We start from the raw sequence: 26,904 nt of genomic DNA on the forward strand, positions 1-26,904 counted from the left end.
ATCCAGGATCCTCTTCTATTAGAATCTGACACTATTGAGGTAGAGAACCCTCAGGTGAAGATCCTACCTTAACTATTATAGTTTGTCACCTTCTGTTCATCTTTAAGGAGTTGCCTAGAGCAGGGCTTTTTAAAACTTTTTCCATTCATGATTTCATTTTGCCCAAGAAATTTTTACATGACTCCAAATATATAGGTATATAAAATAGGTAAACAAATCAAACATTTAGTGATTTAAAAAATCATAATTTTGAAACCCTACATTCAGGAGTACTGAGAAATTAGGCATTTTGAATTTGATGTTTTCCCAATTTTTGAGGGATATCTACAATGCCACATTGCCACTATTATAATTTTAAAACACCTAAACTCTCATTATGTATTCATATTTAAGACAGCATGCTAAAGAAGGTGAAAAGATGTGGCAGTATGTTTTAATATGCTAATTATCAGTGTTAAAATCTGGAAAATTTTTGTGGTCTCAAGCCACTCAAAATATCTTAATGTAAATTAGATTATATGTCTTCCCTCTGATTAGCCAGAATGACGGTGAGTACTTGATAAGAGACTACAGAGTAGTGTCATTCCTTTTGGCTTCTCCCAGTTATCTGAATATTGTAGCTTAGGCTAGAAGTCTCCATTGGTCTTTGACTACCACTGGGTATATTTGGTTTGATACTATAGAAGTCTGGAATTTGGAGAAAAAGATGCTGATCCTTGTTTTACTGATTCTTGATATAATAATAAATAGAACTCTTAATTCAAATACTGTAGTATTCCGATGATGCTATTCAGATGTTTTTTATTTATTCATGTAGACACATGGAGTAATAACTTTTTGTTGGGGCCTCTTCCCTTTTCACTCAGTACACTTGCATATCTCTCTTTGTCTCACTAACTTTGTGTCTTTGTTTCTGTTTCTTCACACACACACACACACACACACACACACACACACTTCATCCCCTCTTATTAGTTCCCTTGTGTTTAGTTATCTCTAGGTAGATTCCTAAACCTACATATCCAATCCTTACTTCTCTCCTGAGCTCTATTCTCACAATTATCCAATGGCTATCTCTACTTGAAAGATCTATACACATCTCAAACTCTCCAAAATAAAATGCATTTCTCCCCTTAAGCTCCCTCCTAGCTTTTCTGTTTCTTTGTTTCATTGTCCTTCCATCTACCCAAGTTTTCAATTTCAAAGTCATCCTAATCTTTTCTCCTTATATTCAACCAATTTTTAAAGTCTTATTAATTCTTCCTTCATGATATCTCTGTCATATGTCCTCTTTCTGTTCACCTCTTGTTTGAATTATTGCATTAACCCTCTAATTAGATTTCCTGCCTCTGATCTTTCCCTTCTCTACTCTCTATCTCCAACACAGCTGCCAAATTGATATTCCAAAAGCACAGATCTAACCATATCATTGCCATGCTAATCAAGAAACTCAAATGACTTGCCTCTAGAGTAGATAGCAAACTCCTCTGTATACAAGATGTTCCAAAAGTCTTAGTACAGTTAAACTGTAGCAGAAGTATCAAAGTCACAGGAAATGGGATCCACAAAATTCCTAACTACAATGAAACCAGGTTAAAATGTAATTAAGAAATATTTAATAAAATAAGTAGCAGTACAGTAAGACAGACAATGATAATTTGTAGTTTTCGAAGTCAATTTATTGCCCATCTGAGATGATACCACTGCTGTATAGGCATTTAAAGCTTTCACAGTTTTGCTTTAACCTGTTTTTTCAAAATGTATTTAATATTGTTCCTCCACATCCTCTCTACGTTCCAGCTAAACTGAACTATTTGCTGATCCCTATATACAATACAATATAGTTTCTATCTTTGCACAGATAATTCCTTGTTCCTACAATGCTCATTTTTCTGATCTCTGCCTCTTATTATCCTTAGTTGCTCTCAAGGCTCTAGTCACATCTGACATGGTATCTTCTTTGATCACTTCAGTTGTTAGGGCTCTTTGCAATTATTTTGTATTTTGTATTTACTTTAGCATATGTTTTCTTCTCCTAGTAGAAGGTTAGCTTCTTGAGAGCAGAGATTATTTCCATTATTGTCATTGTATCTCTGATGCATCATAGCACATTTAACAAATACTTGTTTGATTTAGTTTAATTGATACAAGTTAACAGATCCTAAATAAAACCAGAAGTAGAACCAAAGCCATCTCACATCCTTTCTCCAGCTCTTAGCTTCCTTATCTCTAAAATGAGGAGGTCAGACTAAAATCATTATGATCCAAAAGATTTTTGGCAAGGTGAAGTGCTGGACTGAATCTATTTAGGTCAGATTCAGGAGGGAAAACACAAAGTCTTGGCACTTGGTATAAAAATCTGCTTTACAAATAAATGATAGAGGAAGTATAATTAGGAATTCTGAAAAAGATCTGGGTTTGTTTGGTAGACTGCAAGCTCAATATGAATTAGCAGTGTGATATGGAAGACCTAAAAGCTAATGCCAGCTTGGGCCACCTTGAGAAGAGCATAGATTTCAGAAAGGAGGAGGTGATATTTTGCCTTCATCAGATCTCAGAAGGAGTATTACAATAAGTTCTGGGTGCCACAGTTTAAGAAAGACGTTTATAAACTATTTAGTATTTAAAAAAAAAAAGTCTGTGAAGGTGGTGAAAGTGCCTTGAGTTCATAGCATTTAAGAATCTGTTCAAGGAACTGGGTATATTTAGCCTGGAGAAGAGAAGACTCAGGAGGAATTTGATATATTTCTTGAAGTATTTGAATGGTTGTCTTGTGGAGGAGAAATTAGGCTTGATAGGTTAATATTACTAGGTAGAATTAATGAGACATGGAAGTTGCAAAAAATTTCCTAACATCTATCCAGAAGTAGAATTATCTGCCTGGAGTATTGGAATCCCCTCCTTGGAATTCATCAACTTTATGATGTGTTGTACAGGAGATTGCTTTCTTGTGTAGTTTAGGCCATACATTCATGTGTGATTATTGAAGTCCCTTCCAAGGGACTCGAAGATCCCTTCTAGCTCTAAATTCTAGCTACTCATGTTTCCTTGGTCATTCAAGATTTATTGAAAATTCATCATTTAAAGAATACTGTATCTTTTACTAGATTATATGCTTAGTAGGATAACTACTAAAAAAATTTCCCATATCAATTTGAATGTTTTGATAACTTTTTCCTTCTGAAATAAATAGATTATATATTACATAATTGATTAGATTATATAAATCTAATTTTCAGGAAAAATAGGCAGAATTTTACATAGCTAAATAGTAAGAAGTAAATATATTGTGGAATTAACCTAAGTTTATGCCTTGTTTAGTGCTTTCTGGAATCAGGGAATCTACTTATTAAAGTTTTATCTTATTTACCTCTACTAAAGCTATTTGGAGAGGCAGCCTGATGGCTTAGTGGATAGCGAGCTGGGCCTTAATCCATTGGAGAAGGAAATGGCAAGCCCTCCAATATCTTTGCCAAAAAACTTGCAAGTTTTGATGAGCTCATGGGGTTACAAAGAATCAGATATGACTAACCAACAATAATAATAGCAATTTGCTGTGGCTACTTTTATGTGGAAAAAAATAAATCATGTCTTTTGATAATTCAGATGCCCTTTTGTTGTTGTTGTTAAAAGCATGAATAAGTGGCTATGTAGCTCATTTGAAAATAGTTTTTAACAATAAAAATTTGATTTCATTTACAATTATTAAAAATTTTATATTTTAAAGACATTTTTAAGAATCTAAAGGCTTCATAAACTTGGCTAGTGGTTTTAGAACATTTCAATAATCATAATTTTAAAGCCAGCTAAAATAACTATAATAATATAATAACATAAATTAAAACAGGAAGGCAAAGAGAGAATGTATTAAGATTGCTGTTTCATCATAGTGTTTTGTTTTGTTTTGTTTTTCCAACAGGCTCTGCTTTATGTCTATACAACTTAAAGCCATCAGAATACAGTATGCATTCAAAAGCCTCTGTTCTCTGCCCCAAACTCCCAGTTCCTGAGAGGTAAATTTAATTGCAATGTTTAATTTTTGTGGGCTTTTTTCCGCTTTGATAGGGGTGGGGAAGTAAACAGAGAAAAGAAATAGGTAACATGTTAAAGTACACATTCTTATGGAAAATAGGTTTATAAGTTCAAATTTGTCATAAAGTTGAAATATGCTCTGAAATCATAATACTAAAAGACTATTATATAAAAGTCCTATCTAGAATGGGTAGAATGATAATATTTGTATTTTGTAATGTACTAAAGTTTACAAAATATTTTCCTCATAGTACCTTTGGAAGGATCAGAATGCAAATATTTTTATCCCCATTCTAAGGATAAAAAAGTATTTTCAGGGAATTAAAGCCACTTGCCCAGTATAAGATTGCTTATAAATTTTGGAGCATTATTCAATCTGAAGACTCTCTCTATTTCAGGCTTAGCATTCTTTTTATTATACTACACTACAAAAAAAAATTATATAACTCTTTTTTTAAAAAAAATTATCTTTTTTTATTTAAGCTTCTTATTTACAAAACATATGCATGGATAGTTTTTCAACACTGAACCTTGCAAAGTCTTCTGTTCCAAATTATCCCCTCCTTATCCCCCATCTCCTCCCCTAGATGGCAGGTAGTCCAATACATGTTAAATATGTTAAAATATAAGTTAAACCCAATATATTGGATCTACCCTCAGTTCCCATAGTCCTCCTTATGGGTGTAGGTGGCTCTCTTCATCACTAAACAATTGGAACTGGTTTGAATCATCTCATTGTTCAAGATGGCCACATCCATCAGAATTGATCATCGTATAGTCTTGTTGTTGCTGTGTACAATGATCTCCTGGTCCTGCTCATTTCACTCAGTATCAGTTGATGTAAGTCTCTCCAGGTCTTTCTGAAATCAACCTCTTGGTCATTTCTTATAGAACAATAATATTTCCTAACATTCATATACCATAATTTATTCAGCCATTCTCCAACTGATGGGCATTTATTCAATTTACGGTTTCTTGCCACTACAAGAAGGGATGCCACAAACATTTTTGCACATTTGGGTCCCTTTCCTCCCTTTAATAATATAATATAACTCTCACTAGTCACATTGATATTTTCCTATTTAGGCTCTCAACCTTGTAGTCAAGTTATATATTTGTATATTTGTGGACCTGACTTGTGATTTTATTGATATCAGGAATTCCCAGTAAACAAACTCCCACTACTGATGCAGATAAGTAGCTACTTTGGAATACTGATCTGTTGCTTGGGATACTGAATTATTAAGTGAATTCCTCAAGGTCACATTTGTGCTCAGTGTCAGAGGTGGGATTTGAACCCACATATCCCACCAAAATCAGTACTCTGTGTACTGTTGTGCCAAACTGCCTCCCAGTCTTGGGAATAAATTCTCACAGATTCCAAAGTTTCTAGAAGGCTGACCTTACACAAACATATTTGTATTACACAAATATATATGTATGTCTATATGCACATATATATGCATATGTACATTTATGCTTACATTGTTTGGTTACATTTTACTTACCTTTTAAACTTTAAAACATGGTAGATAAGTGTGACACATACTGCATTTTAAACCGTGCCTCTTAATGATGAGATCTTTTCAACAGCAAATTGGATTGGATAGAGTGCTAGCCTTGGAGGTCAAGAGATCTGGGGTCGAATACTCTCAGACTCTTAGGAGCTATGTTTCCTCCAAGCCTCAGTTTCTTTGTAAAAGGACACTAATACTTGTACTACCTATTTTATAGAATGTAGAAAGCACATCATGCAACTTAAAATGTTATATTAATATGTTGTTATTTATATTTCAAGATACTAATTTCTGTAATGAAGACTTCTTACTTGGTATTAATGTTTGAGATTACACAAGAGCTTATGTATTTGATTTATAAAGCCAAAGTCTTATGAAGGAATCAGATTCTCACAACTTCTATGAATATTATAAGACTGGAAATATTAGCTTATTTTGAGAGTGAATTTATAGAAGAGGTTACCTTGGATTAACTGAAAAAGGAACACCATTAATTATAGAACTTTCTTTCTACTCATACTTTTCCTTTGTTTAAACCAATTATGGAATTTTGGAGGACATGATCTTTCATGACCATTGGCAAAAGAACTTCAAAAATAAAGTGGGAAAATATTAGAATAATATAAAATCATCTGCTATTCAACTGCATAATCCCTAGTGGACCATAGTGCTCCCCTTCTTCCCTACTCTACTGCTATTCAGGACATGATTTTACACAGGAATACAATGTTAATCTCACAACAATGATGTAAGTTTGTGAGAAATATTCATATGCAACCGTACTTGTATTCCAGCTGAAAATTTTCTAGAACATTTCTCAGACACATTTCCCTCCTGTCTCTTCCCACCCCTGACCTATCTGTCTGTCCTCCACTCCCATCCCCATGGAGCTAAGAATTTTTGAAAGAACTCAAAAATTCATGATAGCATACTACTATGCCCAAACTATTCAAGAATGTGCTTGATAGCCATTGATAGCCATACTAGCTTATTCTAGTTTCTCAAAGTCTAAACATTGTTTCCTTTAAACTAAAACCTTAATATTAGAAATCAAAAGAAAAGAGATAGTAGAGAGAGCTCAGAAAAGGATGAAACAGGGGACAGTTAATTATGTTATAGGGTAATTATTTGTGACAAAGACAAAAGTAGAGTTTTCATCATAAGAAGAGTAATGGATAGGAGAAACAGGACTTGGAGAAGATTCTAAAATGTGGTTTGGTCTTTGGAGAAATCTGTAATAATTCAACTAAAAGAGAAAATAAAGTTAAAATGCAGAAATTTCTTTAGTAAAATTAGTAAGGAAAATGAAAGAATTAGAACAAATTTTGAATAGAAGTATATTTTGTACTTTTTCCTGTAATGGTCTTTTCTTCCTTACCTTCTAGGTGTTCTTTGCATGATTTCCAGCATATCAACTCCTTCCTAATGATAGAACTAGCTTCCATTCTTACAGCACTTTGAAGTCTACTAAGGGCTTTCCTCACAACCACTCTTAATAAGTTAGTACAAGTGATAATATCTGCTCGATAGAGTCAGAACTTGAAACTTGGAGAGGTTAAGTGACTGATCCAATGTTACACAGAGATTGTTAGAACTGACATTTGAACCCAGAGAGAAGACAACATGGAATAAAGCTCAAAAGACTTAGGAGACAGCTGTGACACTTAACTACTTTTGACTTTAAGCAAGTTTTTCCTTTTACCTAAAACGAGAGGGTTGGACTAGATGCCCTTTAAGTTCTCTTTCAGTTCAAAATATTGGTTCCTGAGATTTAATCTAGTACTATGTTTTCTGAGTAGTGGCTTCATATGTTACAGGACCCCTTCTATTACAGAGGAGAGCAGTCTGATTAACTAATTTACAATAAAGTGTTACTTACTGACAATACTTTACTGTGTTACTCCTCTTGGGAATATTTGTTTTTTCAAAGAGTATTCCTGGAAAGGGCAATGCTCAGCTCAATGGAATCAATCTCTTATGGTGACATTTTCAGCCCTGTGGCCTCAGGGGAAAAGAGATGTTCTGCCTCCTGGGCCAGCTTTTCTCCACACACAGAGAGAGCAAGAATAGAAGAACTACATTAAAGACATGATAAATAATGACTAGCTAAGAGAAAATGTTAATTTGTTGGAATGAAATTAAAAATAGAAGAAAGAGGTACAGGAAGAGAAGAGGGGGAAAGATTGATAAAGTTGGGAATAAGACAGGAGAAATATAAATAAATTTTCATTCTAATTAGATTTGTTAACTGATGTGCTTTATGATTTTTATAAGCTGGAAAGATATTGCCAGAAATATTTATTGCTACATTTTCTTAAACAATTAATTTTACATGGAGATTTTCTGCAGTTGTGTTTACAGAAATTTTAATAATTATGCAGGTTGCAGATTCCTGCCTTCTAATATGATACTGCTCTCAAGTCACCATCCCTATGACCACCAACTGCTTTCAGTTAAAAAGTAATATTTTAAAACCAGGTGTGTTAAATGTTTTTTGATGCTTCATCATATCTTGAGGGTGTTCATTAATTTGTATTATCACTTAATGAACTTAAAGGGTAATGGGCAAAATGTTTGCTTAGCTAAAATACTATTTGTCTTTGAAAAATCTTTTTTTTTTTTCATTTTTACTAATTAAGCTGGTATACTACTTGTTATATTTTCTTCTGGTTACTTGAGTTTCCAACAAAGGTAGTAAAGTAGCAGATTTTTAATGGAAATATGAACTCTTTTTAAACCTCCAGAATTGAGATTTCAAAAGGTAGCAGAAGCTTTCATTAGTAGTTCTTTATTTTTGTTCTTTCTTTTTGAATGAGAAACATAGTATCTTTAAAAAAAAAAATCCTGAATCAAAAACAGGTTCCATAGCCTGTGTTCTCCAAATTATTGTATATTCAAAGAGGCTTGAAAAATCAGTTAAATTTCATTACTTGAAACATATCATTTAATTGATAAACATAAAAAAAGTAATTCCAGGGTCTTATGACTAAGATTTTTAAGTATTTTAAATATAATAAAGCTGTGTATTATATGTGATGGGGTGAAAGAAGGATTTTTCAAGGGAATGTAATTAATGTTTTTAAATACTTAATTTTTAACTGAAGGATTTGCTTTTAGTTTGTAAGGTGGTCGGAATATTGATATTCCCTCCACTTTCCTGTTTGTATTATATCCATCAGAATGGAGAGCAGAACATTGTTAAGGCAAGGAGCCAAAAATTTATTAAGCATTGGTTGATTTCAAACTTCATACTTTAAAACAGTCTATTAATTTAATAATCAACATGGATCAAGTCACATGGTTATAGAGTCAATGTCATAGTTTTCTAATTTGGGGATGACTTCTGTGTGACTTCTGTTCTTAATGTGCTTTGTTTTTAAGTTTGGGGATTGGTTTGTCGTTGTTGTTTTAACACATACTCTGTTTTTATGCCACCTTCAATGCCCAGTATATCCATCCCCGCATGCATGCAGAAAACCACTCTCTATAAACAAAAACAGAAGAAAGGGGGGAAATAGTTTAGCAAAATTAACTAACATATCAAATTCCATCATTTATGCTGTGTTCAATCAACACTGTTACCCACCTTTATATTGTAGGGTGGGAGATAGTGTGTTTTCATATCCTTCTATGATGCTGTGCTGACCATGGAGCTGTTGTTTGCAGTAGTTCAGTTTTGTATTATCACATTTTGTTCATTCCACCATTGAGGTATAAGGATAAATAATAAAGTTGGAAGATTTCATTCTGCATTTAAAAAAAAATATTTATATGGTCATAGAAGAAAATAAAAAAGTACAAAAGGGGATACAGACAAATTTTTGTGGCTGGCTTTTATATGTTTCTAAAATATATGGAATGATGTACATATGCACACTTTAAAATGTATGACAGGTTCACAGAGTTTTTTTTTTCTGAATTTTAAAAAATGTTGACTATAATTGGATTTTTCATATAAATATTAGAATATTGTACCACCATATGATCTGATAACTTTTGTACAATGTAAGAATGAATTAAATAATCAAATGGCCTGGTTTTAGTGTTTTCAAATCTCTAGTTGCCATTGCAATTTGATGATGATTTGTTATATCACACTTAGAGGTAGACAGGACTTTAGAGATCATCAGGTCTATGAGGTTTTCAGGGGGTTTTTGTTGTTGTTGTTGTTTGTTTCCATATCCTGTGACTTTTACTAAGCCTCCCCATTCATTATTTTAAAAAAATAATTTCCAGAATACACCACAAATTTGCACATAAGAAATAAAGAGATTAATTTTAGTAAGATAGTATAGTTATATACTAAATAGTCCTGCAACCTCTTGACAGACTTTTTGTACTCTCTGAAAATATGCACATCCGAAGCTGTGAATTCATTTAGTCAGTCAATTCTTGAATTTGAAATATGAGAAAACTAAAGCCTTTGTGCCCTTGCCTAAACTAATACTACTAATGAGGTGCAGAAACCTAGACTAGAACACTGATTTGCTAATTAGTCTAATTTTTTTAACTGTATTACCACTTACCTCATGCTACATTGTTTTCTCATTGCCTAAATAGAAAAGTAAAATATGCACTTCTGCCAAATTAATCCTTCTACTCTAAACTCACACAGCTTTCCTAGTAAAATTTTAAAGACTTTAGAGGTGATCTAATCCAGCCCCTGCAATTTTAGATCCAGAGGAGTGGAGTAACTTTAGAATCAGGTAGTAGGTGAATGTAAGATGTAGAACCTAAGAACCTGGGTCTCTTGAATCATATTCTATGGTTTCTCCATTGTACCTGAAAAAATGCTGGAAGAATGGTACTAGAGCAAATGATCTATTATCTATCAGATTGAAATAGTTGTATTTCAATTTCTATGTATAGCTTTAAAAAGAAAAACTAATTATGGTTTATATGAATCTAGAACATACTAACTGAGGCCTTATCTGAGTTCTAAAATCTATATTTTGTATTTAATCATTAATTAGAAAAAAAGAATATAGAAAGGTTGGATCTAGAAACTGAATTGGTAAAAAAGACATTAAGTCCTTAAGATTGTTGTAGTTACCATAATGCAGGACTGAGCAAAATTATCATTATTAGGGGTATGAAAGACAGGGATGAAATTTAAGAGACTGTATTATATAGCGAGAGCAATAAAAGGGGATGAATAAGGGACTTCATGGACTGGAGAGGATGTAATAGACCCTAAAAATTTAGGGACAAAACTTCATCTAAGCAACTGCCTGAAGAACATTTAAAAGTAGACAGGGATATATACACGGGGGAGACAACAATCTTCGCTCAAAATTAGGAGATGGAAATAGTAAGTGGTCAGAATAGTTGTTTAATGCGGTGAGTCAGCATTCACATTTTAAAAGTTGAGAGTTTTTGATAATTTATAAATTCAAGTGCCATTGGATTCCCTTCAAAAATAGTTTAGAAGCCTATATCAGATTGCTTACTATCTTGAAAAGCAGGGAGGGAAGAGAAGGAAGGAGAAAAATTTGAAACACAAAGTTTTACAAAAATGAATGTTGAAAACTATCTATCTCTATGTGTATTTGGGGAAATAAAATACTATTCATTTTTTTTTTTAAAGAAAATTTTCTTCTTTTAAAGAGAAAAAGAAGTGTGTGAGTGTGTGTGTGGACACTAAAATAGAGTAGCAAAGAAGAACTCAAATCCCCAAATCACATTTTAAAAGATTGGAATACCTCTGGATCACATCTTTTATGGAAGTAGCTATAGTAAGAAACTAAGAAACGCTGGGCTCAGATGCTTGAGATAATAATGGAAGCACAAAAAACCTCTACTCTAGAATTAATTACTCTCTTTCGGTCAAGTTTTAGGGGTAGGAAAGGATGAGAGAAAGAGGAGGAAAAATGGGATGGTAGGAAACTGCATGGGTAAAGAAAATAAATTTATAAAGGTTTCCAGTTAGGAATGACAACAAAAGGAAAGGACACTTGTATTCGTGTTATCAGTTAACTACACTTATATGCATAAGCACGCAGATAAATAAATACAGCCACCTTCACAATGTGCTACATCTATAGCTATATCTAAAAAGAAAAAAATACAAAGAAGGAGAACCAAGCCTGTCTTATTTCAGATAGTGCTGACAACACAGAAAAACTGTATACATTAAAGAAAAACTACTTGAAACATGAAAAACACACTAATCCTTAAAAAAAGAGAAAATTCTAATTACTGGATTTACATATATATATGTATGTATGTATATATATATATATATATACATATACATATATACACACACACATAGGTATAGATATATACACATTGACATTTTAGATGCAGAAATTTTCCTTCTATTAAGAACTATAATGGAAAAACCAATAATAGATTTTAAGCTAGAAGACCTGGATTCAAATTCCAGTTCTTCTGTCTGCTTCTTATATGACTCTGGACATGTTACTTAACTTCTGCATTTCATTTTCCTTACAAAATTAGAAGAGTGGACCAAAAGTCTCATGAACCCCTATATAAATTATAACTGAGAGTATAAATTCATAATTTGAGCTTTGTAGCTCAAAGTTCCCTCCCTTCTTTTATCTAAAAAGTATCTAATCATTCTTCTAAAGAAATTGTGCCCTTCTGAGTCCCTGGATATAGAAAATGCATTCATAAAGTATTCATTCTCTCTACCAATCATTTTAGACATGATTAGAGACAAGGATAATGATCTTTGAATGTTCACACACATTATTCACTTCCATAATAATAATAATGATAACTAATAGTACCCATTATGTAACAAGCATTGGGCTAAGTTCTCTACAAATATTGTCTAATTTGATGCTACAGCGACTCTGCAAGGTAGGTGATGTTATTATCCACATTTTCCAGATGAGGACACTGAAGCAAACAAGGTTACATGACTTGCACAGGGTCACACAGGTGCCTAAAGCTAAATTTGAACTCATATGTTCTTGATTTTGGGCCAGGCTCTATCCATATACTACCTAGTTGCCTCCACTGCTGCTCCTTTCACAACATTGGTTCCCTGGAATGCATAATTGGATACTAAGGCATTTGGACTGAAGTTGCTAAAAGAATTTATTATTAATAAGTATCCAAATGAATTCCTGTCTCCTAGTACAGGTTAGAATTGCTGTGCTTAAGCTTCATCTGTAGCCATTCTTTATCCTCTTCTGATGAATTACAAATGCCCTGAATTCCTGATAGCCTAGAAAAGTCTCCAGAGACTGGTCTGTTAAACTCCCTTTTTAACTTGCTGTTTTGCAAAGGCCCCTAGAAATTAGTTATTTTGTTAGCCCTTGCTAACCAGTTATTGGAATTATCTGGCAGATACAGATAGAAGACACCCCAGAAAGAGCCAGTAAGATTGGATTACATATTTTATGCACCCTAAAATTTCCTTTAACATTAAAATTCTTATAGGTACAATTTGCCCCGGAAAGACGATAATATATACATGCAATGAAGCCAATTTATACCATAAAGTGCATAAATGTTGCATATAGCTGAGATAAGAAATGTTCTATAAGACAGGCTCATCTTTTTTTCTTCCTTTTTTTTTTTTTTTAAAAGTTATATGGTTGTTCATTATTCTTAATACCTTTGTATATCTCTGAGGCAGGAATATTGAATGCCAATGAGTTTTAGACTACACTCCTCAGTGTCCAGTCTGGACTTGTGGTCCTGAGATGTCATAAAATAATGGATCATCTTTAGCTAGAAAGATACTGTACCAGTTATGTAGATAGCTAATTGAAAGCAGAATATTAAAGCTAATTCTAATGCTACTAAATAATTTTATATGATAATTTAAAGTTCCAATATACTTTACCTTATTTCATTTTCAAGCCTCATGACAACATAATTGATATAGTTAGTTGAGGTACTATTATCCCCATTTTACAGATATAGATACAGGAATAGAGAAATTTGTGATCTATGTGTGATCACGTGGCTGATAAATGTCAGTCAAAACTTGAGCCCAAGTTTTTCTGATTACAAGTTAAAAGGCACAATTAAAAGAAAAGTGCCAGAATCTTTCAATATTTTTCTTAAATAATTCTGGTGGCAGGAGCCATGAAGAATAAGAAATTTTATATTAGGACGGGAGAGAGAGAGGAGAGAGACGGGGGCTGAGGTGGGAACAGAAAGTGATCACAGGGTGAATATTATCAGCCCTTTAAAAGATCTAAATAAGGCAACAAGATATGTTCCTCATTGACAACTTCTGATTACTTCTAAGAAGATGCCCTGTTTTCTTATTTAGAAAAGTTAGCCTGAGGTAAGTTAACAAAAATTGTATGACCTGATAACTTTGTTAGAGTATATGATTGGAAAATGAAAATTTTCATCCCTGCTTCATTCTCCTCCAAGAAGCCTGAGGATTCTAGCTTCCTGAAAATTTCAAATTTTGACATTTACCTTCAAGAAGTAAACTAAGTCAAATTAGTCAGCTGAAAAATCAGCATTGTTTTATTATTTCATATCACACGCAATACTTTCTAAGTTATATTTCAGACCATGAAGATATTTTGCTTACCAGTAAATAAAAATCAAAAGACTTTTGCAGCTCAGACTAGTGGGCAGTTTTTCTGAGGTAGAGCAACAGCATTCAAAGGTGGAAAGTTTTATTTCTCTCTTGATAGCAAATTGTCTATAAAGCATAAAATTACTTGTGATCACATGGATAGCTTGGTCTTAATAGTATGCTTTCTTTCTTGTACTTAAATACTAACAAAGGCAAAATAAATACCCTCTATACTCGAGATCCCTTGGATGGAATGAGTTCCTTTAGTATTTTTTAATTACTAGTGAAAAGTAATTCTGTTTTTTTTTTTTTCAGATAAGGAACTTAAAGCAGGAATAGTGTTATATTGCTGGTCAAGTACATGCTGAGGTTCTAATGAACCATAGGAACATGATTCCTAGCTCTATAATCCTAATGATAATGTTGATGATGATAACTGTCACTCATATATCTCTCTAAGGAGTAGAGAACACTGTGTGTTTTACCTCATTTGGTCCTCAAAACAATCTTGTGCTGCAGGCAGTATCTATATTATTATCCTCATTTTGCCCCTGAGGAAACAGATTCAGAGAAATTAGTTATTTGTCTAGGGTCACACTTTCAAGTGTATGAGGTAAGATTTAAATCCAAATCTTTTTGACTTCATATCCATGCTGCTTTGTCTTCAAAGGATGTGAACTTAGAAATTAATAATTTAGTCACAAACAAATTTTCTCTCTTTAAAATAAAAGCTCAGGTCCCTCAATAAGCATTTATTAAGCACACAATTAATACATATTTGACTTTGTGTGATGCACAAGTGTAAAAATAGGCTCTCTAGTAATATAAAATTAAAGTACCAGATGGTGTGATCACTGCTATCTTCTTTACAGTACTTCACTATGATTAACTGTGTGCTTTTGTCTTGGAGTATACCTCAAATACAACAGAACTCTTTCATAGCTTGCATACGTAGTTTGATGTTACAAAATTCAGATATTCCAGGGCTTAAATTGTGCCTTCCATACAGAACAGCCAGAAATAGTATTAGGCCAATGATAGCATAGTTAACTTAAACTGAAAAGCATATTGGCTGAGCCACACCAACATCAGTGTGTTAAAGGGGTTTCACCAAACTGATCTTTTCAGAAAAAAAAATTGCTAATGGTGTGGCACATTCCAGGCAAAACTGATTTTTTTTTTAATCACTCGAATAGGCTAGAAGTTAATTCTAAATTCACTGAAAGATATAGTTTTGAGACTTAATCATCTGCCACTTGATTGACAAATATCTAATCTTAGGAGTATAAGTCTTTGGTTTTACTTTTGTTTTGATTTTGTGTGTGTGTGTGTTGGGCTTTTTTTGTTGTTGTTATTTGTTTGTTTGTTCATTTTCAGAAGGGGGAGGGTAATATTATCTGTGGGAATATACACTCCACCCTCTCTGTAAGAGTTGTAGTAAAAACTGCATCATTCCCCATTACAGCCATCCTCATCCCAGAGCCTCTGTGCATTAACTCCTGCACTTTTGGCTTCTGTCTTTGGTGTGAAGAGGGTGGAGTGTATTGCATCTATTCACCTCTCATTTGTGTGTTTGATGTGGCATTTATATTAAGTAGGAGTAATTTTTTTTCTGATTTTTTTTTTCTTGTGTCACCAGTGCACCTATTCCATTCTTCCATCGCTGTGCTCCTGTGAACATTTCCTGCTATGCCAAGTTTGCAGAGGCCCTGATCACCTTTGTCAGTGACAATAGTGTCTTACACAGGCTGATTAGTGGAGTAATGACCAGCAAAGAAATTATATTGGGACTTTGCTTGTTATCACTAGGTAATTGTTTTTCTCATTCTTAGCTATTACATAGAACTGCAGTAAGAGACTGTTCTATTCTTTAGCCAGAGTTATGAATAAAAATTGGTGATAAATCTTCAGGAAATGCATAATTACTCAGAGTGACAAGGATTGCTTCAGAGTATATTTACTTGCACTCTGAAATTCCCACCCTACCTTTATTTTTGTGGAGATAGTAACCAGCCTTTGACTAATGGTGCCCCTTTGTTATATATAGGCAATGCCTTCACAATACTATGTTTTCAATTTGCTCCCAGAAAACCTATCTTTTAAAAAAAAAATAGGAGACAGTTAAATGTGTCTGATAGTAAGATGAGTTTTGTTGATGGTGCCTTCAGAAGTATTTCTTTTTCTTGTATTATATCAAAGTATCACTGATGAATTTAGGAAAGCTTTCTTCATTGACTATTGAGTTTCCTGGACATGAAAGATGAGAAAGTGTTCCCACTTTATTTCTAAAATAAAAAATTTTAAATTAAAGTACAATTATATTTAACCATATTTAATATCAGACTTTTCAGACTAGTAATATCTTAGTTGGGACCTATAAATTATCATAGGAGACAAGTTGTTCTTTATCACACTACTGTATCACATTGGGTATACCAATGCATAGTATATTACAGCTGTTGGCTTCAGTTACAGTTCAGTTGAGAGAAAATCTATCCAAATTTTTCTTGCAATTATGGAGTATTTTTGCTTAGGTCACACTGACCCAATTGAAATAATACTCTATGTGAAAAATCTTCTGTGTTATTTAAGGTTTCCATCTGTAGTGGTTCCTGTCCTCTTATTGCAAAATTGAAGCCTATGATAATTCAAAATATTTATTTCGGTTTGCAGATGGCCCAGAGAAAACTAGACTCCTGCTCTAGTTCAATAATAATTAATTATTGCTATACTATTTTGCATCAAGTTCCATGTAGATTTAAACACTGTATAAAAAGAAAATTTCACAGGCTAGAAAATCAGTAGTTGTTATATTGTACAGTTTAATCTTATAGAAATGCTTACATTGTCACTGGTAGCCACTTTTATATTAGAATAGCTTAATTTTCTAACTATGCACACATATGTGTAACATATATATAGGCATATGTAACATATATATATGTTACACATATGTGTGTGAATATAGAATATATATATATTTAAAATGTGTTTCTAAAATACCGCTATCCATAATCATGATTTCCCCTTTTTTTTTCCTTTTGGCACACTGACCTCCATACTGTGTCACAGGCAATAGAGTTTGCTTAATAACTCCCCTGGACTTTGTTAAAATGAAAAACTTTCACACTAAAATGCCTGACCTTACTCTGAAAGTGACACCAGTTGAGAGTCAGGGGATAAGGGGATAGGATCTTGCATTTATGAGCCATTGTTTTCTAGTGCCGCCCCATCGTGAATATGAAGCTTTTCCTATTAATTATAAATTTTAAAATAGTAGGAATGAATAAAGATAATGTAGTATATTCCTTTCTGTCCCCAAGTAGAGACTTCACTAAACCATTTAATCTTAGTCTGAATGCATATGCTACCTAATTGAATTTAACTAGACAAATGAAATGTCTTATCAAAAACATAATATGTCATATTTTCCATATTTGTTTGTTGGCATGTGTGTGTGCATGTGAGTTCTACCCTGCTGCCTTTTGAGAGAGATGACCTGCTTCCTTCCTTGTGGCAAACCCACACTAGTCATTATGTGCTCATTAAGTCACCATGTACATCTGCATGGATTTTTGTCTCTTGTTTACAAATGCACAGTATGTTCTTTTGTTTTAGTTGTTACTGTTTTTCAAATGGCAGAAGTAGCTAATCCAAAATGATAACACAGTAAAGGTTTTTTCCTTCTTATCTGAGCAGAGGTTATACATTAATCACTTCAAAGAATCAGTTTTTTTCTCTGAGGGGGGGGGGGGGGGGGGGGGGGGGGGGGGGGGGGGGGGGGGGGGGGGGAGGGAGAAAGAGAGAGAGAACTCCCCTTCCTCAGCTGTTATTGATTAAAATGTACTTATGCCAAATATTTCTCTTAGATGTTATTGTAATTTATTGTAATAGTTGCCCTTTATCTCCCTTATAATGATTGCTCTTTATCTTCCTTGCAGTTCTATCCATGATTTTGATGGTGATAATTAGGTACATATCCAGAGTACTCGTATGGATCTTAACAATTCTGATTATACTGGGTTCACTTGGTAAGCTATTAATTTCTTTGTTGTTGAGAAATTTGGCTTGACTGTTAATATTTACGCTTAATTTTCTATCATTGCTAAAATATGTAACATTCTTAATGAACTAACTTCTTTTGAGCTTTATGGACTCATTTATATTGCGAGGTATCTATTACAAACTGTGTAACATCTAGAAGATAAACTTGAAATTCAAGAATTTCTAGAGAGACCTTCCCAAATATAGTTCTGTCACTCCTAAAAAGAATTATAGATCACTAATCCTGATAAAATGGGAGGTTCATTGTTATTTGAAATAAGAGGAAAAAGAAACATCAAAAGGAGATGCTGTAAGGAAAAGCAAGCAATTTGGACACTTTCTCCTGCCAGATATAATATGATACCATTCCTTCTTCCCTTTTGTCTTTTCTTTCATTTTATTTTTCCAGCATACTTCCCTTGCCAGGTGAGTTGGCTCTTTCTTCCCTTTCATTTTTGCACTTCTCAATGCCTGAAGCAGCCCCTCCTGAGATGTTGCAACTCTCTCTTTCATTGGCAACTATATGCGCGTGCACACGCACTCATGTGTGCGTGTGTGTGTGTGTGTGTAAGAAAGACAGAGAAGGAGGGAGAGAGCGAGAGTGAGAGAAAGACAGAAAGAGGGGAGAGAGAGGGAGAGGAGGGGAGAGAGAGAGAGAGAGAGAGAGAGAGAGAGAGAGAGAGAGAGAGAGAGAGAGAGAGAGAATATGACTTAATAACTCATTCTTCAATTTTTTCTCCTCTCACTTTATTTTTTCTCCTCTCACTTTATTTTTTCTCCTGTTGCCTTATTCCTGGACTGTTCTTTTCCTTTCATTCCCTCATCTAATTTTTGAATGGCTTTTCTTCTTTTCTCACCCTATCCCTCAGCTGATTCTTCAACTTTCACTTGGTTTCCATAATCCAGTCTCTTTATCTCCCTTGACCTACACATGCCCAGAGCCTCTTTGTGGTCCCTCTTCATCCTTGCCAGTGATATAGAAGCTGTCTCTATTCTTTTCCCTGAATCTCCCTTAACTTCAAAGATATTCATTAGTAGAGATGGGGAAGGCTAGTCTGTTGCACTCTGGAATCATATGTCTGATGTGGGAGAGGATAAGGTGAGAAGAGCTCCCATCATGCTAGTTAAGTGCTGCAGCAGCATGTGTCCTTTGCCACTTTTCCCTTTGAATGGTGCTGCCAGAGTACCATTGGGTGCCATATTACTGTAATGTTCCTGTGTGTTCAGGATCTAGCTAACTTAAATTTTTAATTGATATGTTCTCTTGTGTCTAGCATTGCAAAATAAATCTTTTTTTTTGCTCTCAGGTGGTACAGGTGTGCTGTGGTGGCTGTATGCTAAGCAAAGAAAATCACCCAAAGAAACTATTATTCCAGAACAACTTCAAATAGCTGAAGACAATCTCCGAGCCCTCCTCATCTATGCCATTTCAGCTACAGTGTTCACAGTGAGTGTTTGCTCTTGTTGGGGTGTGTATTGGGGTTTGGTTATTTTCTTTGATTTGTTTTTTTCATTTAGAATAGGTGCATGATAGGAAAAACTTTTTACAGTTTTTGCTTTCTTGTCTTGATCATTGTAGACTACTTATATAATAGGATAAACATAGAAAAATCTCCTTTCCCTATCCCAAATTTTCATAATTGTTCCTTGGTTGTTGAGCCAAACTCAGTAATTTTGCACTACTCTTCCTGTTTTTGCAAGAATGAAGGATTTTCATTTCATGAGTTCTTATTTGCCCTGTTGTCATTTGCCACTAAAAATTAATCATTAGAAATCAGAAAATATTGGAAACATTCATTTTAGTTGGCCTTATCACAAAAAGTTGTAATTTTTTAAGGAAAAAAAGGCCTCTGCATATTCATTACATTTTCATATTTCTTAGACATCAAGTTTTTCAGTATAAACTTTTCCTGTGGTAATACAAATTTTTTTTAATTTGAGGTTGCCTACTCATTTGTTTTAATGAAGGCATATGATTAAACTGACTATATTTATTTCTCTTTCTCTTTCCCATACTCCCACTTCTCCACTATAAAGGATAATCGGTAACAGTTAATACTCCACAGTCTTTTGAAATGGTTACTTAGACCCTACCTCTTAGAATAGTACCTCATACCTAATGGACAGTAAATGGTTGAATCACAATGAATTCTGAGTATTATTCCCCTATTTATTCCTTAAATTCACTGACATTATAATAAGTAAAGAAATCCTCCATTAGATTTTTCCATACTACACGTATGGTGAAGTATCATGGAAGATGAGTTGTATTCTTTGCAAGATTCTGAAAACAGGATTGACCAAAAAATGTCTGTCATAGTGACACTCAAGAATCTGTATGACTACAGGACTTCCACTCAACGACAGATTTTCCTTTGAATTTGGAGGTTGGATAGCAGCTATAACATGGGGCAAAGATATCTATGCTGTGCTGGTTATCTTTGATGCTGGAAAACAGCTAGGATGAAATGATTAGGTGGCCTCTTAAAGAAGGGAATACAGTTGATTTTTATACATCCATTAAACTAAGGTTTAACAAGGGCTTTTCAAATATCCTTACAATAAGCCTCTGAGGAAGGTAGTATAAGTAGTAGTATTCCCATTTTATAAATAAGGATCAAAGATTTCTGGCATAGACAAGTTGCAGAACTAGAAATTAAGATAGGGCCTCCAGTTTCAAACCCAGTGTTCTTTTCATAACATAATGTTGCCTCCTTAAAATGATTTTCTTCTATTAGGTTATTATTTTTCCTCTTTTAAAAACCGTGTGTGTGTGTGTGTGTGTGTGTGTGTGTGTGTGGTCTATATCATAGCACCTGGTATAGTGCCTTCAGCCTTGATTCAGGGATTAATTGAGGCTGATTGGATAGTACTGGATAAACTTATTATTTAATGCTTTGGATTTTAAGTTGCTTATAGCTAAGATCTGAATCTAGAATTATATGAGAATGCTGCTTTACTTACTTCATGAGTTTGGACAACACTGTTGAATGATAGAAAAACTGGCATTTTCTAATGATTATTTTAATCTATTTAAGTTAAGATTTGATATCAATCTTGGATTGATTTTTTTCACCACCTGAAATGATGACTGGAAAATATGTCTCTCTTTTCCCAGGTGATCTTGTTCTTGATCATGTTAGTAATGCGCAAGCGTGTTGCCCTCACCATTGCCTTGTTTCATGTGGCTGGCAAAGTCTTCATTCACTTGCCACTTCTTGTCTTCCAACCATTTTGGACTTTTCTTGCCCTTCTCCTATTTTGGATATACTGGATCATGACTCTGCTTTTTCTTGGCACTCTAGGTGAGAAAACATGTTATTGTATGTTTTAAATGGTAATTTTGATTAGTTGTATTGATTTTAAGAAATTAAAAATATATGGAACAGTCAGTGAACATTCAAGCAGCTGCTGGCTGAGGTTTAACAAAATCCCCAGATCTTCCAGAACTATGATAGAGCCTCAAATTGCCATGATAACAGCTTTTAAAAATAAATCCTAGGGTTGTAAATACAGATCAGGTAAGAAGTGATTGTCCATTTTGGTCCTTAGTAGTCATCATTGTGTTGATCTTGAAACTTGTTTCAGTCCAAGATGGATCCAGAAATCTTCCAGTCTGTTGCCCAACTAACCTGAAAAAAGTCCAGATTTCAAAGGCATCCTGCCAGATTAGACTAGGATCTTAAGACCCACTCTAATCCAGACCTACAACTCAAAAGCTGGGACCGAACAGAGTAGAAGGAGGGAAAAAATTATTTGAGTGATAAACTTGGTGCATTTGCTTTGCTTCAGTTCATTACCCATTTTGAGGCTTTCTTCTGTACACGGATATTAACATATTTTAACTTGGCAGAGAGATGGGTGTGGAGAATAGTTGTTTTATTATGGTGAAAAGAAGGTCTTCTTAATCATTCTTTGAAATACTTAAAGAATATATCTATTCCAATTTAAAGATTTCTTATGAAGAAGGATTGTGATATGGAAGAAATTTCATAATGGTTTCCAGTAGCAAACTTGCTAACTCTTAAGTTTTGAGCTCAATCTAGTAACTGTGTAGTAAAAAAAAATTACCTGTCTCTTGACTATTAATAATTTTCTGTGGTGCTTTTGAAGTTAACAAAGTGCTTTCTTAACAACAATCCAGGGAAGTGGGCAGTTCAAGTATCTTTACCTCTGGTTAGAGGGGAGAAAGCAGATTTAGAGAAGTTGTATGACTAGCTCCAAGTCATATAATTAGTGGGTTTCAAAAATTAGACTTCAACTCAGGACTACTGACTACAAGACAAATGATTTTTCTTTTGAACCATTTGGCCTCATATTAGAAGACATGAATGCAACTACAAATCATCATTCTGTGGGAAGAAGTAGGTGGTCCATCATAGATCAATATAAAGATTATTTTGATTTGGTTGTCTTTTGCATGTCATAGGATAAAGTGTTTTACAGCAAGATTATTTAATCCAACCCCCTCATTTTAAAACATTTTAAAATAAGATGAGATCAGGGATATAAATGACTTGCCAATAGAACTAGGTCTTCTGTGCTTAAATTCAGTGGTCTAAATCACACCAATTCTTTTCATTCATTCTCTTACAAAAAGAGGGTAGTATACTATAAGGTGTACTGAAAAGGCTGTCTGCCCTAAAGCACTTTTTTCATACTTTCAGACTTTAACAAAAAGAAATAGAAATAAAATTTCCTTCAGTCACCTCAGTTTATCCCCATGTTGCTTTCAAGCTGATGCATATCAATTTTTAGGCCACCTTTAGGTTAAAGAATGCTAGGAACACAGGCAATAGGATCCAAAGGATGGGTATAAATAAGAAAATTAGTTTTTATAACTAGGGATATAAAATCCCAAATTCTAAAATCAGTCAAAAAGCCCAAATGTCAATAGTACCTGAGTTGTCCATTTCTCTAATTTAAGTTGATTCTTTAAAGCATTGGTATTTTTATAGCTATTTGGTTCTTCAGCCTACTGTAGTTAAGGTTAGTTAAGTATTTTTCTGCGTCATCTGCCCCTTTTGGGCTATTTGTTCAGATATTCTTGTCCCTGATTTTTTTGTTTGTTCCATAAACCCTTGGCTTCATATTCTTCTTCCATCCTGTATACAATCCCAGCAGAACCTGGACTCAGGGCAGGCAACACAGGAGGTTAGTCCTTTTCTTCCAATACCTTTGTGTTTCTAAGGCTCATTGAAGTCTTTTAATCTTTTGTACCTATTGCCCTTGTTCCTATTTATAGCCAAAAAAAGATGACCAGATTGAGTAGCATTTCTATGTGATCCTCCAAATATAGTAATTTTAAAAGATATTTAAAACTTATGCCGCTGTAATATGGCTAAGAATAAAGTATTAAAAATATATATATATTACAGTTAGGATTTCTTTGAGGTTTGACTTTACTAGAATTTGATGACATGATAGTATAGTAACCCTAGGATTTTTCTCAATCAGATCTTTTTGGTGTATTGGCTTAATTTTAATCACTATAGTGAATAGCTAATAAACTTTGAGGGTTTTTTTTTTCCTTACAAGTTTGTAATTCATCTCAGAATCAAGTTAGCACCTTAAAATATTTTCAAATTTTCATTTTGCACAGTAAGTCTAAAGATAACATGAAATATTAACAAATATATAAATAATTCATTCATTTTTCATGAGATGATCTTTAAAATGAGCTTAGATTTGATGATCTCCAAAGTCTCCTTCACCTTTAAGTCTTATGAGTCTGTCATCTTATTGGCCAAGCAGTTTTCACTGGATATTTTTCTAATCAATTCAGCAAGTATTTATTGATTACATACTATGTTCAGAAAAAGAAGAGTTCTTTATTGATCAGAATTCTGTGAAGGAGATGAGACTAAAGCTTGTTCTTGAAGAAGGTGTGGAATTTAAAGAGGCAAACTGATAATGAAAAAAAGCATTCCAAATGGGAGAAATTAGGAATAAGGAAGACATTCTAACTGGAATGATTTAAAAAAAAAAAAAAAAGTATGAATTAGGCCTGATTATTGAGAAACTTGAAAGCCAAATAGGAATTTAAATATTCAGTGTATGCACTTCATTATGGTTTTATATGAGGAAATAAGAGAGCATGGTGTAATGGATAGGGTGCTAGAGCTGGCATTAGGAAATCTCTACCTCCAACATTTCTTAACTTTCTGACCAATGGTTAGCTATTTAATCTAAATTTTTTTTTCATGTAATACCTATAGTACCTAATTCAAAGAATTGTTGAGAGACTCACATGAAATGATAGATGCAGAAGACTTTGAAGCTCTAAGTAAACATCTGCTAGGGTATAGGTAATGCAGACTACTAAAGAAGAAAGGATAGAAAAGAAGAATCTAACAGAGAAGAATCAAAGATGACTCATGTTTTCAGGCTTGATTAAATGGTGATATATATTACAGATAAAAATGGGAAAATTAAGAGAGAATTATTTGAGATACAAATTAAGTTCTCTTTTAGACATTAAGCATTTTAGATTTGTTCAAATATTGTTTCTTCTCCAATTGTTTGATTTTTTAAAAATTGCTTTTAATTTTCATCAGTCATTTTTATAATATTTCCTTAGTGTTTCTACTGTGAAGCTGTTTTTCAGTTGAAACAATGTATTATAAAAATCTTTGGGGCATTTGCATATTTAAAACCATTTTGGTGGCAACTATATGGGTGTTCCATGTTGATTTACCTTATTATTAAAAAATTTTTCTATAGCAGACATTGATGGAATGTTACCATTTCCTTGAATTACTTTTATCAGCATTGTAAATGTTCCCATTTGGATTATATATTTTCTTCATTTTAATTAGTTTAGTTCATACATAATGAAATTTGGATGATAATTATAAATTCTTTAATCATCCTAATGAGTAAATATTTCAGAAACTTTACAATTTTATTTTAAATTTGGATGGTTTAAGAATTTTATATTAATCATCCCTTTATCATTGTGTGGGACCTTTGGGTTCTTTTAGCACTTTCATTGTTACCAAATATACATTCTTCTGTTATAATAATAAATGGATTTGAGATAACACAGTTCTTTTTATCTGACTGCTATTTTCAAAATAGAGCTACATGTCAGTATTCTAAAGATGTTTAACAAATTTAATAAAGGCAACTCTATTTTATAAAACTGTTATGAAAGATTCTAAGTAGCTGAAAAGTTTGAATTCAGAGCTCCATCCTCACAATGAAAAGCTGTCCTTTCTTCCCCAAATCAGTGTCCCTAAAAGATGGCTATCTTAGAGAGTTAGTTATTTATTTCAGTATTATGAGTTCATAAGTTTCTAGTATTCAAAAGTCTGTTTCCTTGCTCTTCCATTATAATACTGTTTCAGAAGGAGCAAGAGAGGAGACTCTTGGGGAGGCAAAATGTGTGTCCTAGGATGCATAACCTCATCATAAGTTTAGAATTGGAAGGAACTTCAGGAGTCATCTAGTCTAACCTTCTTATTTTACACGGAGAAAATGGAATCTCAGGAACTTATGAGATTTGTCCACATTAATAAAATTAACTTTAATTAATAAACATTAATAAGATTAATAAAAGATCTAAGGTGAAATTTGAATCAGGTCCTTCAAAACTTTTGATAAGGGGGAGTTATTAACTGGGAATTCCTACATCAATGAAAATCAGAACTTTGGTTCCAAATTTTTATTTGAAAAAAAAACGTAATGTTGCTTTCTTAATTAATCAAGGTTGCAATTCTGAAAAAATTAAAATTTTGTAAAAGGTTGTAATGTTGGAAAGATTTACTTGATTTGGCTGATAATATGAATACTGGGATGATGAAGTTATAAAGTAACCCAGGAAGATAGATCTACTACGATAATTTTTTTCTTAAATTTTTGAGCTAGAGCCTTTCAACAATATAAGAACACTGGAAGGAAGCTTAAAATCTCCAAGAGCAGTAGACGAGGGCATTGGTAATACTACTGTCAAAGCTAGTCTTAGTCAAATTTGCCCACCATTGCCTCTGCCTCTGCTGGTGACAGTTCACACACCTAGTCTAGTTGGAAGGAAGAGGAATAAGAAGGAAAATGGAATGAGTTATAGCAAAGGAGCGAGCAAAATAAAAGAACCAGAGCCAGAAGCCATAAGGAACAGTAATGTGTCCTTTGTAAATAAATGAATAAGTAAATAAAATATGTCCTTTAGCAACTACTGTCATTTGAGCTTCATTTTTTATCAGAATATGATTAAAGAGACCTTCCCATTATGGCAGTTATGTGAAATTTTTATTAATCTTTTATTTTCCCAGTTACATATAAAACAGTTTTTAACATTATTATTTTTAAGTTTGCATTACAAATTTTCTTTCACTCCTCATTAAGAAAGCAAGCAATTTGATAGAGTTTATATGTGTGTAGTCATGCAAAATATATTTCAGTATTAGTCATGTTGGGAACACACACCTTCCCTCTTCCCCTGCCTTCCATAAAAACACCAAGAAAAATAAAGTAAAAAGAGATGTTCAACCTGCACTCAGATTCCATCAGTTCTTTCCCTGAGGGTCCACAGTATTTTTCATCATGCGTACTTCAGAATTGTCTTTAAAAAATTGCTAAGTTATTCACAGTTGATCATCAAACAATATTGCTATTATGTACAATGTCCTTCTAGTTCTGCTCACTTCATTTTGCATCAATTTATGTAAGACTTCAGGTTTTTCTAAGAGCATCCTGATCATCATTTCTTATAGTACAATAGTATTCCTTCACAATCATCTATACCACAGCTTGTTCAGTCAATTCCCCATTTTCTGATTTTTTTTGCCACCA

General features: G+C 33.4%; 1 protein-coding gene and 1 long non-coding RNA gene across 5 annotated transcripts in view; one reads left to right on the forward strand and one right to left on the reverse strand.

Annotated features, from left to right (window-relative positions):
- The window catches only part of SLC44A1 (solute carrier family 44 member 1), a 184,995-nt gene that overhangs the window by 123,261 nt on the left and 34,830 nt on the right, over positions 1–26,904 (forward strand). For both annotated transcript variants that reach the window (XM_031945566.1, XM_031945567.1), the window contains exons 5-9: positions 3,920–4,013; positions 15,707–15,876; positions 18,009–18,098; positions 19,419–19,558; positions 21,230–21,416. In XM_031945566.1, coding sequence (XP_031801426.1) covers positions 3,920–4,013; positions 15,707–15,876; positions 18,009–18,098; positions 19,419–19,558; positions 21,230–21,416 — 681 coding nt within the window. The remainder of the gene's footprint in view (positions 1–3,919; positions 4,014–15,706; positions 15,877–18,008; positions 18,099–19,418; positions 19,559–21,229; positions 21,417–26,904) is intronic.
- LOC116420472 overlaps positions 8,660–26,904 on the reverse strand; it is a 29,437-nt gene continuing 11,192 nt past the window's right edge. Inside the window, exons 1-4 of one of the 3 annotated variants that reach the window (XR_004230803.1) lie at positions 14,553–14,622; positions 14,080–14,193; positions 9,136–9,296; positions 8,660–9,033 (exon numbers count right to left, since the gene is read on the reverse strand). This is a non-coding gene — a long non-coding RNA (uncharacterized LOC116420472). Of the gene's footprint in view, positions 9,034–9,135; positions 9,297–14,079; positions 14,194–14,552; positions 14,623–26,904 lie in introns of those variants that run through there. The other 2 variants (XR_004230804.1, XR_004230805.1) reach the window with 2 other exon arrangements.

The sequence above is a fragment of the Sarcophilus harrisii genome, chromosome 1 (genome assembly GCF_902635505.1).
Source record: "Sarcophilus harrisii chromosome 1, mSarHar1.11, whole genome shotgun sequence".
NCBI classification, from domain to species: domain Eukaryota; kingdom Metazoa; phylum Chordata; class Mammalia; order Dasyuromorphia; family Dasyuridae; genus Sarcophilus; species Sarcophilus harrisii.